Source organism: Malaclemys terrapin, chromosome 2 (assembly GCF_027887155.1).
Source record: "Malaclemys terrapin pileata isolate rMalTer1 chromosome 2, rMalTer1.hap1, whole genome shotgun sequence".
Lineage (NCBI taxonomy): Eukaryota > Metazoa > Chordata > Testudines > Emydidae > Malaclemys > Malaclemys terrapin.
Genome location: NC_071506.1, coordinates 40,669,149 through 40,685,570, shown reverse-complemented (window position 1 = coordinate 40,685,570; position 16,422 = coordinate 40,669,149). Strand labels below are relative to the sequence as shown.

The following is a 16,422-nucleotide window of genomic DNA, read 5'->3' as shown; positions in this document are numbered from 1 at the left end:
AGTTGCAAACTGAAATAGAGATTACAAGTACAGTACTGTTAACTCACTAATACACATATATTCTTTGCAGCATGATGGGCAATGCTGATCTCTAGCCACTTGCCAGCATAATATACAAGCTAGTACTCCCCATACTGGCACTCTCACCATGCCATTCATTCAGGCACAAAAATTCTTCATAATGAAGAGTGATGGTAGATAAGAACTTTTGATTTGAGTTGAATTTATCTAGAGAGGAGATATTACTGACAGACTAGACATAGCCCACCTTACTTCAGCAAAAAGTTTTTGAAACAAAGGCAATTTAACATTTAAGGCCAAGCTCTGTCCTCAAAATCAATGGGAATTGTATGCTCACAATCAGGGGCAGCAGCCAGTTAGCAAAGATTGTGGCAGGAGGAGGAGCAATGGAAGAGCCCCTGCAAAAAGTAGGGATACCTCCTGGCCCCCACAACAGACGGGAGGAGCTGCAGGGCACTGCGCTGCCCTCTCGAGCAAGCAATGGGCTATTAGGGTGTCCCACCCTGTCAATGTGCCACAGGACCCTCTGTTACCCTGTCAATGTGTAACTCAATGCTGGCCCCTCCCAGCAGGAGCGTGGGCTCCAAGGCACCTCGGGAAGAAAATGCTTTAGTAGCTCGTGGTCACGCCCCGCGCACCAGCCGGGGCTCGCTGTCCCTAGTAGCATGGGGCAGACGGCAGCCAGCGCTCTCAGTGCCACGTGTAGCTGGTGACTCGCTCCGCCCCGCGGGGGGGGGAGCAGACTGACAGCTCTAGGGAGGGGGGGGAGAGTAACAGCGCACGCGTCCGTAGCTCTCCTCTAGAGACCGGAGGAGGGTGCACGCGCCACTCCGCCGCCCCTACGTCACCCTGCGTCCCGCGTGCGGCGGGACGTTGCGCGGCGCCGTCCGCCGACGTTCAGCGGAGCCTGAGAGGTGACGTTGCACTCGAGCCGGGGGCGGGGATAGAGCGGGGCGCCGCGGAGCTGAACGGGCCGCTCCCAGCGACTCCGTCCTACCCTCAGCCGCAGCGGGCGGCCCGGCTGCGGGTCCCGGCTCTGCCCGCGCGGGCCCGGCAGCGGGAGATGCGCTCGGCTTGAGCACCCGCCCCGCGCTCGGTTTCGGCCCCTCCGGGATGGGAGCAGCCATGGCGGCGCGGAGCTGGCAGGAGGCGCTGGCCCAGCAGGCCGAGGAGGTGTCGGCCCGGGTGCGGGACGCGCTGTCGGTCGGGCTGGGCCTGCTGCGCACAGAGCTGGGTCTGGAGCTGGGCCTCGAGCCGCAGGGCCTCCCGAGCTGGCTCGTGCTGCTCGCCACGGCCGCCCTGGGGCTGCTGCTGCTGCTGGGGCTGCTCTGGGCCGTGGCTTGCGCAACGGGCTCCCGCAGGAAGCAGCCCCGGAGTCTGCCTGGTCGGGAAGAAGACGAGGCGGTAGCTCTGGGCCTGACAGGCGGCGGTGGCGTCCCCAACAAGGAGGCTCCGGCCGCGCTGTTGCTGCTGAAGGCTGAGGAGCAGAAGAAACGGACCAAGAAGAGACTTGCGGAGAAAGGGGCGGCCAGGGTGAGCGAAGGGGCGGGGGACTCACTGACGGGGGGGGGCGCGAGGGGGTGGGGGGCTCACTGACGGGGGGGGCGCGAGGGGGCTGGGGGCTCACTGACGGGGGGGGGCGCGAGGGGGCGGGGGGCTCACTGACGGGGGGGCGCGAGGGGGCGGGGGGCTCACTGACGGGGGGGCGCGAGGGAGGAGGATTGGCTTCACAGTTGCATTTGGAGAAGGAAAGAAGCACGGTCTTTAATTTGAACAGTTTGTTTCAGATTAAAGTAAAACTGCCACAACATTCTTGTTTTAGACGTTTTATTTATAAGGAGAGTTTGAAAAACTTACCATAATGCTTCAAGGTGGACGCTAGTGTGAGAGAGGGCTGCTGGTGAAGTCCAGGGACAAGTAGTCCTAGTGCTGTAGGTTTCCCAAGTAGCTGCAGGGTGAAACTCATGTGGTATTTGCATGTTGTTCTGGATTATGAATAGCTCATGTGAGATTGCCAGTTTCTTTTCAGTTGCTTCGCTACTTGGAAAGCTTTGAGTAGCAGTAAATGCATTGAAGCTTTTTGCGGGGAGATGGGACAGCATTGGTTCATCTTTAGAAACTAAAGCGGGGAGGGATAGCTCAGTTGTTTGAGCATAGGCCTGCTAAACCCAGGGTTGTGAGTTCAGTCCTTGAGGGGGCCACTTGGGGATCTGGGGCAAAATCAGTACTTGGTCCTGCTAGTTAAGGCAGGGGGCTGGACTCAATGACCTTTCAAGGTCCCATCCATGGAGATGGGATAGCTCCATTTATTTCTTTTTTTTCTAAGAAACCCTGAGGTCTTGAGATTTAATTACCTTTTAATTTAATAAAGCTTTAACTCTACAGAAGTTAGAAGTTTACCTTCTTCACTCAAGCAAGCTTAGGTTTTTTTAAAAGTTTATTACAGAGTCCAGACAAGTGAACAAGTACTATAAACTGTAGCAATAAATAACAGACTTTGAGATAAACTTGACAACTTAAAATTTTGCATGTCTCATTGAAAAGATGGAGCGAAATCGATAATCCATAGAGGAACACACTTTAATAATCTAAAAGCTATTTCTAAATGAGAGACTTGGTGGGTATGATAAGTGCACTAAGGATAATCTCAAGTAAGTAAAGCTGTTTCTTAAGAAACCACTTTAAAATTCCATTGCATTGCAGGATTCCATTGCATTTTTTTCAGTCTTTAAATATCACAATGTGTAGACAACTCTGTTTTTGATATTGTAGCATAGCTGTAGTCATGTCCATCCCAGGATATTAGAGTGACAAGGAGGATGAGGTAATATCTTTTATTGGACCAACTTCTGTTGGCGAGAAAGACAAGTTTTCAAGTCACACATAGTTCTTCAGGTCTGGGAAAGTTACTCGGAGTTTCACAGGTAAATGCAAGGTAGAACAAATTGGTATAAATAGGTAGCTCATATTCTAAGGGACCATTCAAGGTAGAGTGGCCAGTTAACATCTCAGTCATAGGACAAAAAGATGGGGTTAGTGGGTTACGGATTGTTGTAATAAGCCATTAATCCAGTGTGTCTGTTCAATCCACGATTTTTAGTGTCTAGCAGAGTTATGAATTTAAGTTCCCAGGCTTGTCTTGTGAAAGTATTGTGCAGATTTCCCTTGAGGATGAGGACTGATAAGTCAAACATAGAGTGATTGCTTTGTGAAAAGGCAATTTTTGTCTATCATCATTTTCCTGTGCAAGTTCATTTGAGAACATAGTGATTATCTGGATTCACCAATGTAATTGTTGGGGCATTTAGTGCACTGGATGAGGTATACAACATGTTGTGATAGGCATGTGTAGAATCCATGGATCTTGAAAGATGCCACAAGGACTCCTTGTGTTTTGTTTTGTTTTTTGCTGATACAGACTAACATGGCTACCATTGAAACTTGAAAGGTGTGTTGATCATTGTAGCAGTGGAGATACGTCTTTAGGTTTTGTATCTCTTGTATGGAAAGGTCTGGTGCTGCTTTCAGTTGGTGTCCTGGTTTGTGGGGAGCTTTCTTCTGATAATGTTGGAGGAGGTGGGGGGGTTGTCTGAAGGTCAGAAGTGGGGTTCAGGAAAGATTTCCTTCAGGATGCATTCCCCATCAAGTTTAGGTTGTAGTTTGATGCACCATATGGGTTCCAGTTTGAGGTGGTAGGTGACAACGAGGGGTATGTGGTTGGAGAAGGCTTTATTTCTGTATTGAAGCAAGTTCTCTTGGGGTATTGGGGTGGTCCGTTCCTTGAAGCGATCTACTTCTCTGGTGGAGTGTCCTTGTTTCGTGAAGACACTTTAACTCACTTAAAATTGCATCTTAAATCTTTCCCAGACCTGAAGAAGAGCTTTCTGGGGCTTGAAAGGTTCTCTCACCAACAGAAGTTAGTCCAATAAAAGATATTACCTCATCCATCTTGTTTTTTATATTGCTTGCTTTGCTGTACTTTCACTTAGTAAGCAAACTAATCCCATGCATCAAGTTACTGCACACCCTTCTAAAGCTCTTTCTTTCTTGTCAGAGATTTGGGTCCTAGACAGGTTGGTCTGTAGCTTTCTGTTTTGGCTAAATAGTTTTAATACTGTTTTGTCAAAATAGGATGGAAGAAAGTGGAATATATGTCATTTGGCCTGTTACAACCTTGCCTTTCAGTTGCCTCTCATATTATAAGATCTAAATAAGTGAAAGTTTAACTGATAATCTGCAAAGTGGGGAAAAACTGGGCTTATACCTTTTCCTGGTTCTTTGCTATGCGAAGAAGAATGGCTAAGTGGGTATTGCTCCTTTTTTTTTTTTTTTTTTTTTTTTTTTTTTTTTTTAAATTAGAAATTAAGGTCTTCACTCCTGGAAAACTCTATGGTGACCAAGAACCAGTGAAATTATCTTTTAAGAATCCAGGGAGTGAAAGCTTTGAAATTGGAAGGGGAGGGTATTATTCAGACGGTTTAAAACTTGGATTAATTACCATTTTAGAGAGAGGGGATATTTGTTAAAGATTCAAAATCCTGTTTATTCAGTGAACACACACACATCTGAGTCCTCCACGATGTCCCCCAGCAATCAGGAAAAAATAGACTTGACATTCTTTATATATCTAAGAAAAAGAAAAGCAAAAATACTTAACAAATGTTTGAGGCCTTTTTCATCAAGGAAACAAAAGGGATGAAGCCCTTACTGACTCAAACACACACCCTTCCACCAAAGTATTTGAGTTTTTAATAGGTGTATTGTCTTCTATTTTAACTCCCCATGAACACACATTCTCTTGTTAAAGAAAATGCACATACTGGATCCATAAATATATATATACACAATGATACATATCATTAACTATGCTGTTTCAGTTAACCCTATTTCTCATGAAAAAAAATTAGCAGGATCTGTCCCAATAGTTTAATCCTTCCAGTGTTGCCAAATTTTAAACAGGGTTAAATATTTTTAACTGTAGTATCGTTTTTAAAATAAATTGTGATCAAAATATGAATACAACACTAAGTATATATATATTTGAATGAGATGAAAACTACCAATGTCATGCTAAATAAATATATAAAAAACAATTAATTACTGAGCTTTCACTGTGGCAGGTAACCTACAACTTTCATGTATTACCGAACGCAGGGCTTGAAAAATTTACCTGGCACTTACCACCCATACGTAGGGTAAAGAACGCCACTACAGCTATACCCCTTGCAACTTAAGAGAATAAAAAGATTGTGTACTGCTTGCCAGTATGTTAGTCGAATAATATCCAATCTAAAGTTTTTAATATAAATTAATGTTAGAGTTAGTCAAATAGCCAAAACTATTTAGTGAATATATTTGATTGTGAGAGTAGTAATCTCTGGTAACACCTTTACAAAGGACCAAACTTACTAGCCATAGATTGATTCAAAAGATGGGGATAGCTCACTGTTTGGAGTCCCCATCCAATGGATAAATCAATTTCTGCCTCTGCCAGGTGCTTGAAAGAGGAATCTATAGGGATTATTTATATCCTCTTAAGACATTTTTTTTTTCACCTCCAATCCCAGAGCCTCCTGGCTCCTACAAGGTTTCTCTTCTCTTCTCTTCTCCCTGCCCCCCGCCGGGGCTTCTGGTAGTTGGTGTCCCCTCAGGAGGGTGAGGATGATGCTGGTCTCTGGTTTTTGTTCACTCCCCCCCTTGAATTTGGTCCCTGGGTGGGACTCAAAAGGCAACCCATCAACTTCATTGTCTTATTTAGTTTAAAAACAACAATAATAGGGAACCACTGTTCTATGCTATGGAAAGTGTTATGGGTTCTTTGTAAGTATACTGTAACATAGCAGATTTCGATACTTTTTACTATTTAAATAAAGGATCAAACAAAGTAATCTTTCATAACTGAGGTTGGATCAACTCCTAGTCTTGTTCTAAAATAATCAATTTGAGACTTGGAAAAGGTTCCACAATTTATAAACTTAATTGTTATGATACAGGGCTGAGTTTGAGTTTTATTAGTAAACTATCTCATAACAGAAAGTAATTTAAAAAAAAAAAGTTTTCAGGATGAATTTAAATGTGAAATATTACAACTATTATTTTAAAGATAATTTGAACCCAAAATTACACCTTTCCATTTGCAGTTAAGGCTGTACACTTCTAGTAACATTTGTTTCAGATCATTTTTTTTTAAATCCTGAAGTTCCCTAAAATTGTTCCTCTTCCTCTGTTTTCAACTGTCAGCTGAAGGCAGGATAGCATAGTCTTTAAGCCACCGCAAGACAGAATAGCACTTTTCACCCAAGTCACTTCAGAGCCCACAAAAAATGCACTGTCAACAGTTGTCACCACATCCTGTGTGCAGAAAGTGTGTGTTCACCTTTGGGCATTAAATCAGTTACAAGAGACAGCAGTTCTATATTTTTGGCTTTCAAAATAGGCAGTGCATAACAAATGAAATCTGAAGAATATATATCTGCTAAGTCAAGTCACTGAGGAGGCAGGTCTACACTTAAGCTACAACAGTGCAGCTGCAACGCTTTAGTGAATACGCTAATATACTGATGGGAGAACTCCCATCAGCATGGTTTATCCACCTCCACAGGAGGCAGAAGTTCTGTCAATGGGAAAAGCTCTCCCATCAACATAGTGCTGTTCACACCAGTGGTTAGGACTATATAACTGCATCGATCAGAAGTGTGGATTTTCACAACCTGAATGACGCAGTTATATCAATGTAAGTTTGTAATGCAGACCTGGCCTTAGAATAGTTCTGAAGGCAGTGTAATAGCTAGATATGCTAGGTGCTAATAAGTAGCAGCTCTTCCATCTAACAAATGTTTCTTGTTGAATCTGTCAGCAAGTATTAAAGTAGTATACCATTTAACATACAGTTTGACCTGTTCTGAAATTAAAGGCAACAACTTTAGTTCTAGTGCTTGAGATTAATATTAAACATGATTTTTAATTCTTAGTTAAAATTGTGTCCTGTAAAAGAAAATACAAACTCAGTCAAGAGTATGTTTGGTACTATCAAATAAAAATGAAGATGCAGCTCCTATCCCATGGAGATGAATTTAAATATGATGCCATGCAGACTAAACATATCATGGAAACATAACTTAAATGATACATCGGCAGGAGATGAAATCTTCATAAGAATGGCCATATTGGGTTAGACCAATGGTTCATCTAGCCCAGTATCTTGTCTTCTGACAGTGGCCAATGCCAGATTCCTCAAAGAGAATGAAAAGACCAAGGCAATCAGTGATTCATCTCCTATTGTCCAGTCACAGCATCAGGCAGTCAAAGGCTATGGGACACTCAGAGCATGGGGTTGCATTCCTGACCATCTTGGCTAATAGCCATTGATGGATCTGTCCTCCATGAACTTATCTCATTATTTTTTTAATTCAGTTATAGTTTTGGCCTTCACAACATCCCCTGGCAAGCAGTTCCACAGGTTGACTGTTGTGTGAAGTACTTCCTTTTGTTTGTTTTAAACCTTCATGCCCCTTTTTTCTCTCTCTGTCCTCCAGAGGTGGGAGAAGGAGTTTGATGTAGGCTAATAATTGTAATAAGTCTCTGGGTCTAAATGGCAGCAAGAATGTCCTTTATTACTACTTTGTACTAATACAGCACTTAGGAACTAACAGTCTGATTGAAGACTGTCAGAAGAGTGGGGAAGAGGTGAGGGGTATTGCAGAAATATTTTAAATAAAAGTGCAGAGGTCTTTATTTTGGAGTGTTTTTTAAAATAAAATCCAGATTTAAGTGGAGCATGGCAAATTACAGATTTTTTTTTTTTCAGTTCACTGGCAGCACCAAAATAAAATAAATAAAAAAAAAAAAAAAAACAGGTTGAACCAAATCCAAAAAATTTGATCACGTCAAAAAAGTAGACACAAAATTAGTTTCAAGTCAAAGAAAACATTTCGGTCAACAAAAACAAAAAAATTTCCACCTAAAAGCAAATTAATAAAAGACTAGATTCCTAAACTGGCTGGAAGCAGGAAGTGGTGTCACCTTATAACCTTTAGCACAGTGGTTAGGGAAATCACTTGTGAGCTGTGGTTCAGTTCTTCCCTCTGTCTGATGTGGACAAGAGATTTGAATTTGCAGGCAAGGGCTAGCCGTTCGGCCATGGATTATTCTGGTATAGGTCTCTGATTCTCAAGTTGAGTTGTTCCACTTTGGCCTGGTGACTATTCAAGTATTTTATGCAGAGAGTGAGATTCCTATAGCCTAGTGATTACGGTACTTGCCTAGGAGGTGGGAGACCCAAGTTCATGAGCCTGTTCCAATGACTATTTAATTATGTATACACAGTGGAACAACTTCAACAGGAAAGCTTGAGAGAGACCCACTCCAGAATATCCCATAGCCTGGTCACTGGGGCGCTCTCCTGTAAGGTGGGAGATCCAAATTTAAATCCCTTCTCCATATAAATGTGACAAAAAGGATAATTAAAACCCAGGTCTCTCACATCCTAGGCCATAACCAGTAGGCCTAAAGTTATATCTGCACCTTCTTCTCCTCTTACCATCTTGTGAAGGGTTCATGAGGGGCCCTTCTTTAGAAACTGGCTGAAATGATTTATTTGGTGAATTTGAGTCACATTTTGAGAATGGTTTGGGGTTGACCAAAACTGCTTTTTTTTAGTGACTGTCTAAAATTTCACCCAGTTTAAGATTTTTTTAATAGCGTGCATATCCATGTGTGGTTAGTTTGTTTTTAATTTAAATAGGTAACCCACTACATTTGCAACTTGTAGTTTTAAGAACTTGGTATCTGACAAAGTTGATGCTTTGAAAAGTAATCCCTGGTTTGAGGGGAAAACACTTCTCCATTTTCGCGTGCGCTCTCTCCTTCCTCCCTCCCCCAATACATTTGGCAAAACAGAATTGTGGCTGGCACTACAGAGGTTTAACTAGAAGGTAGTTTGCTGTACTTATGCAGTTACTTATGCAATTATTGCATTACAGTGAGATACTGCAGAGGACACCTTACTCCAATTGTGAGTACTTGTGCAGTTGCTCACATGGATACTGCATATACACCACTACCTCGATATAACGCCACCCGGTATAACATGAATTCAGATATAACGCGGTAAAGCAGTGCTCCGAAGGGGCGGGGCTGTGCACTCCGGTGGATCAAAGCAAGTTCAATCCAATGCAGTAAGATTCTTTTTTGGCTCCCGAGAACAGCGTTATATCGAGGTAGAGGTGTACTTCTGTGTCTATACATGTGAGAAAGCAAATGCACATGCCCATTTACTTATGTGTATTAAAGTAATTGCTATCAATATACACAATCCTAAACCTCATCAGGAAGAATTTTTTAAAAAATTGTAATGTTTAGCAAAACTTATTTGGAATCCAAGCTACGGTTGTTTAGATCAGACCTAAAGTTCCTGAAAATTTTATTGATACATATTTTTTTTTATCTAGGAGCAATTATATATTTAATACCCCTCAATATCAAGATTGATAAAATACTTCCAGTGTCCTCTATTTTATTTCATGTTTGTTTACATTAAAAATAGTAAAGCTGTATAACATTCCACTACATAATTGGTTACAGTTTGGTATAGATATTACTATAAATAAGTCATGGCTTTCCTTCACTGGTGATGATTCTTAATCTGCTTGTTTACGATATGCAAGACAGTTGCTATTCAACAGACTAGCTGTAGAAACTACTAGTCTGATTTTTATCCAGCTGCATTTAGTATATTTACTAGTTCATGTACTTGTTTCTGAACTTCATACAGTATATACAACCACAGTAGCAGTCTTCGGAAATTTTGAAAATAAGCTTTGAAAATGTTTCATATAAAACTAAATTGCTTTACATTAAAAGGTAATTAAGCTAGCATTTAGGTTCTTTCCCCATAGTGCATAGAACTATAGTTGGCTTCAAAGAAAACCTCTCATACTTCTCTTTGTAATCATGTAACTTACATTCTGTGATTTGCTTCACCTGCCCTCTCAGATTTAATCTGATTTTAAATTTTTGATTACATATGCAGCCTAATGGACGGCCTGTTCTTGAAGTATTTGAGGATGAAATAATTCAGACGGTTCGAAGAGAAAATCTGAAGCAGCCACTGGATGCAGAAAAGAAAAATGAGAAGGTTATTTATGGCTTTGAAACTATAGTAAACTTCCTGATGAGATCAATTTTTATGTATTTGTATTATGTGAAGACCTTAACCAGTTCCATTATATATAAGAGAATAAAAGACAATCCCTGCCCTGAAGAGCTCTTATCCAATTTAAATTATTTTATAAAAATAGTAAATTTTCCAACTGCTAATTTTATTTATTTATTTATTTGAAAGATAGCTTTAAAGATATTAACATCCTACATCAGGAATTAAATGTTTGCACTTCCTTTTAAAACAAAGGAATTTAAAATACTGAATAGCAGCTACTGTACATAAGGCCAAATCAATATTCAATTGTGTGTACTCTTTGTAGGTGCTCAAAAGGTGATCAGTGTAAGCTTTCAAATAACGTACAATTATTGTATCATCTAAAAGCTGAGGGCATGCTGTTTTAAGGCCAAATCCTACACTTTTAAACTCTTTTACTTGATTGGGAGTTGTTGACTTAAGGGCTTCGGGATCTGGCCTTTAGGTGGTGGTGATGTCCTTAATTTTTGAAGACAATTATGGAACCTTGAAGTCTGATTTTTTGGCAATAAATAAAGGAAAAAATTTTATAGCTTTTGTTATGAAATTAATTACATGCATATCCTGTTACTGACTTAGTTAGCTAAACTTACATCTTCTGTTAAAGCTTTGCTATACACGTTTAAATAGAACATCAGATTGCATTTAAATTTGTCATTTCCTACACATTGAGGACTGCCTTCTCATTTCTTCCAGATTTAACATGTACCATAAACCACTGAGCAAATATACCCTCAGTTCACCAGACAACTTTTATTTATCTGATTAAAATAGGCATATGACCAGAACTGACTTTATCTTGGCTCTTTTGCTCACAACTTTATATAATTGAAAAAAAATACAGGTTACATCTGCTGGTTTAAATTATATGATGTCAAGTAAATTGCCGTGCAGCGATTTCCTGATTTGAAAACGATTGTCACATTGGTTTTGGTTCTAGCTCTAATAAAAATGTACTCACTCATACAGGGAATTTTTAAAATCTTTCTGTGATAGACAACAAAGTGATTAGGCTAAAAACTGTTCTCATGATACTGTTGGGGATTCATTGTGTACTAGTAGAAGATATATTCTGTAAATAGCATAAACGGTTAACTGTAACTATTGCTGAAAAGTTTTTGAATGTAGGAAACAATTTGATTAAAAAAAACCCAAATATTTGGTCCTGATTTATTTCCCAACTGTTAATGGTTTTATAGCTTTTGAGTGAGTAAATAAGTTATTGGAAATTCTTGTAGTATTAGTTAGTTCTGCATTTGAATAACAAGATATGTTCCAGTGTTAGATGGAAGCCTGAATTCTAACGTATATCCTAGATGTTTGTATTTGGAAGTAAAGATAACATTTTTTTAAGCGAAGAAACAAACATATTTCTCTCTTGCTGCTAATTTTTCTCCTTCCCTACCTGACGAAACAGTACCAAGCCTAAACTGCAGTTCCAAGTAATTCTATGCCACTAAATGGCTGTTTTTAGTAGAGTAATGTAGTCAGATCATTTTGGGGAAATATAAGGCGCGAATCTAGTAGGATGTCTTGAAGTAAATCAGGGCGATTTTATATCATGATTTAAATCACAAAGTGAAAAGCCTTGATTATTTAAATACATTTTAATCAATTTTCCCATTTGTACTTCTGTGACTTTCCAAGAGAGGTGTATTATTACTGGTTAATATAACCATTAAAACATGTTGGTTTACAACTAACTAGAGCCTTTACACAAGATTTGGTACATCTTTTTGCTACCTAGGGGTATGTATAAGTATATACATTTAATTTAAGCAAATATGCCTTGGTGAAAGGGACTGGAGCTTAGGTTCCTACTCACCTAAGTCTACTGAAAATGAGAAGACAGCCTCCTAAATTACTGTTCTTCATATTTTTCAGACTAGTAGATCTCATCTCTCCCTCCTCATTTTTATTCATAGACTGGAAGCGAGGCAAGTTTTCCTGCTTTTTCAACTCTCAATTGATTTATCAACTTTGAATGGATTAGTCCAAATGAAGAAAATACTATTTTTTTGCCTGCAGAAGAGGGGACCATGCTGTCAAAAACTGGTTTCGCATGTCGTCAAACTCTTGTTCCAGGTGCTTAGCTAGTGACTTCCACCAATTCAGTGGTGTGACTTTCTTTAAAACATCAGCAAACGTGTACTGCTTGAATGGGACACCTTCCAGCCCTGAAATGTATTCTGGTTGGCATGACCGATAGGTAATTTAGATGTCCATGTCATACCAGCATCTTCAGCAGTTAGGCATCTACTTGGTACTTTGGGTTGAGAATATTAGCAAAAAAATGAGGTGTAGTAAGTGCTTGATCCATCTATTTCTTTGTCTTGCAATTTAATTTTGTTGTTGGGTATTTCTTGCTTCAATGCCTCAGTTATTTCCAATTTCAACAGCCTCAGCAATACAGCAGCAATCTTTCTACAGTTTGCCAAATAATATGGAAATAAGTTTCTGTATATTCAGCATATCTTATACATTTCCCTTCAGGCTGATTAGGACCACTTTGGATGTTATAGTTCCATCTGTTTTGTCATGATTCTCTTTGCAAATTATCATCAGAATAGACCAGTTCTTAATAAATGGCTCAGAACAGTCAACCACTGAATTCAAGTGCATATCTTGGGTAGAATTAGTTTGGATCCTTCTTCTCTCTTCAGTGAAACTGAAGCAAAGTGGTTGTTACAGAAGTATTTTGCAATTTCAATGTTTTCCTTTATTCCTGGAGTTGTATTTTAGTCAAATGAGCATTGAATCCATATGTTATAAGTTTTCAGGTTACCTTCATTTTCTTCTGGATTTCTTCTCATCTTTGCTACATTTGCAGCTTGTAATGTATTTTGTAGTAAATTCATATTTCATTTTAAATAGGTTTATTTTAAAAAAAGAAACACTTATAATTTAAATAAAATCTAAAACATCTTATTTAAATTAAAAGAAAATAGATTTTGGAGTGAATAAAAATATGAAGTCTGAGTGTAAATTGGTGCCCTTCAGTGTCAACTAAAAATAGCTCCAAGCCTCTTTTTCAACTTAGGATAGTTAGAAAGCTATGTTAGTCACTCTGGGAAATCACCTTCTTTCCATACATGCATTGCATTGTTAATAGCTTGAGTGCATTGAGTAGAATCTCCCAAGGCCCTGTGAGAGTGCTCTTTCTTTGTTCGGCTTAGAGGAGTAAACTGATGACTACAAGTTAAGTGTTTTTTTCCATATCTAAAAACTACTTGGCATACATTGAGTTTTTTTGTATTGGTGCTCCTCTTGTGTTTCTGCGATTCTTTGCTCTCTTTCTCTTCAGGGGCCATGAACCTCACTTATTCCTTGAAGATGGTGACAGTTTTCTGCTTGTCATCTCCAGTATGGTCTTGTACTGAAGATGCATGTGTACTGTCTGCAATTTGGCCACTTCCCTCTTCATCTCTGCCTTGTTCAGTTACACAAGAGCAAAAAATAAGTGATTCAACTTAATTTGCTATACATGTCTGCCATCCACTGGAAAGTGGCAAACTAGAGCAAATGGAAAGTTCCTTAAAGCTCCTTCATAGCTAGTTTTATTTGCAAAAAAGCATGCATCATCTTGAATTAGTACTTTCTTATGGTGGGGAAGGAAAACTTATGTTTACATTCTTTATTTACCTCTGTATAGAGGCCCGCATCTGTCTGATCTAAAGTTTTTTTGCTAGTCTGCCAAGTTCTTAATGTATTGTTCAGCTGATGGCAGAGCGAAGATTGGCAGCCTTCTGTGCAGCAGAAGTTGATCATTTAGAATGAATAGAACTCCTATTTTATACAGTCATCTTGCACCTCCTGACTGTTTTAGTCAGTGATATAATTGAGATGGTGACTGATGTTAGAAACCTTGACTGAGTTTGGCAGGTCGTGGAAAAAGTAGATATGTACCATGTTCCAGTAATTGATATTAGGAAAGCAAAGATGATAAACTTTAAGTTCTGATTTATTTATTAAATCCTTGTTTACAGCAACATAAATTCCCTATTTGTAAGACTCTATAAAAACATTTAATGTGAGCTTTTCATAGAAAAGCTGGATGTTAAATTTGGATGTCTAATACTCTAATCAATTTTTTAAAATTTAATTGTCAGAATTTGTATGCAAGTTATTCTTGTGACTATGTAGGCCTTTTTATTTAGTTGTTAATGTTTGTCATTTGACTCTTCATGCTGTATTTTGAAGGTGATGGGTCAAGCAGAGGGGCAGTTGGGTTTGTGCCCTCTTTTTTGGAGGTGTGGGGGATGATGATAAAGAGATGGAATGAGGGGGCTGTTAAAGCAAAGCGGACAAAAGCCTTTTTTAAAAAAAGTGTTTAGGTCCTTTTTTGCCTGGAAGATTTTGATGTCTGGAGAACTTCTGAAATAATAACCTCACAAGAGCCAACAGTGGAAGTTGAGCAGTTATGGGGAATTGGTTTATAGTCTGTTTACTCTTTTTTTGGAACATCTATTACTTGGTGCTCACTAGAACTGGCCAGTCAGAGTTTTTCAACTGCCCTTTTTTATCATTAGTTATATGCTTTCTTATAAAATAGTAGTTTAGTTTAAGAATATGTACTGTATTTTCAGTTGTATAGGAACTGTTCCCCTAACACAGCTGGGTTATTTTTCTCTATACCTAATTTAGTTTACTACGATAGCAAATGCAGGGAAAAAGAAATGTTTGAAACTTACCCTTATTCTTTTGCGGGGGGGAGAGAAGTTATGGAGAGGAGTCAGTAGCCCTCCCATACTCCGTGCTTGGTGGCCGGTTACTGAATAAGTGATCCTTCTGCCTTATAGTTAAGGCTTCGTTTTACTCACAGGTGTTTCTAGTAAACGTCATGGACAGGTCACGGTCAGTAAACAAAAATTCATGGCCCGTGACTTGTCCATGACTTCTGCTATATACCCCGACTAAATCTTGGGGAGGGAACAACCTGGCGGCGTGCGGCCCGGGACCCCCACTGGTGCTGGGGAGGTGCAGGGGGGTGGTGCGCAGCCCGGGACCCCCGCTGGTGCTGGGGTCGACAGGCTACATACCTGGCTCCACGCCTCCATCTAGGAGCTGAGCAAGGAGGATGTTGCAGCTTCCAAAGAGCTCCCTAGGTAAGTGCCACCCAGAGCCTGCCTCACCCCGTAGCATGCTGCAACCCCCTCCCACACCCAAACTCCTGCTGCTGCTTGGGGGTGCGGTGGCCCGATATTGCCCAAGGAGTGGCCACTGGGCCTGGCACCGGGACTGCTTTGGCTGCCCCTGGGCCAGGCGCACCAACTGCTGCAGAAATCAGAGGTCACGGAAAGTCACTGAATCTGTGACTTCCGTGATCTCCATGACAAACTTGCAGCCTTTCTTATAGTTAGACTTGGCAGGACTCTATTTAAATTCACAGATGTCAGTTAATGTCAATAGTAGCTTACACTGAAATGGATGAAGAAAAAATCCATCAGTAACAGTTGGTGTGAGTGCAGTTCTCCCTGCCCCCTCGCCTAGTCCCAGCAGGGATCAGGTGTCAGCAGCCATGCAGGGAGCCCTGCAGTCACAGGAGCGAGGGAGCCAGGGCCATGACAGTGGAGCTACGGAGGGTTCCTGGTATGGCTAGGGACACTGGATCCCTGCCACCGCAAGGTGAGGGGGAAGGCTCTGGCGCTAGCAAAGCAGAGACCCCAGCCATGGCTGCCAAGAGGACTCATAGACTCTAAGGTCAGAAGAGACCATTATGATCATCTAATCTGACCTCCTGCATGATGCGGGCCACAAAAGCTGACCCACCCACTCCTGGAATAATTCTCTCCCTTGATTCAGCTGTTGAAGTCCCCAAATCATGATTTAAAGACTTCAAATCGCAGAGAATCCTCCAGCAAGCGACCCCTGCCCCATGCTGCGGAGGAAGGCGAAAAACCTCCAGGGCCTCTTCCAATCTACCCTGGAGGAAAATTCCTTCCTGACTCCAAATATGGCGATCAGCTGAACCTTAAGCATGCGGGCAAGATTCTCTAGCCAGACCCTCTGGAAAAAGTTCTCTGTAGTAACTTTTAATATCCCATCATTGACCATTTTGTTACTAATTACCAGCGATGGCACGTTATTGACCTATTGACTAAAATCACTTTATCCCATCAAACCATCCCCTCCATAAACTTATCAAGCTTAATCTTAAAGCCAGAGAGGTCTTTCGCCCCCACTGTTTCCCTCGGAAGGCTGTTCCA

General features: G+C 40.7%; 1 protein-coding gene across 1 annotated transcript in view; it reads left to right on the top strand.

Annotated features, from left to right (window-relative positions):
• Nucleotides 1-925: 925 nt before the first annotated feature.
• MTDH (metadherin) overlaps nt 926-16,422 on the top strand; it is a 58,636-nt gene continuing 43,139 nt past the window's right edge. Inside the window, exons 1-2 of the mRNA XM_054020695.1 lie at nt 926-1,554; nt 10,052-10,156. Coding sequence (XP_053876670.1) covers nt 1,135-1,554; nt 10,052-10,156 — 525 coding nt within the window. The 5' untranslated portion in view covers nt 926-1,134. The remainder of the gene's footprint in view (nt 1,555-10,051; nt 10,157-16,422) is intronic.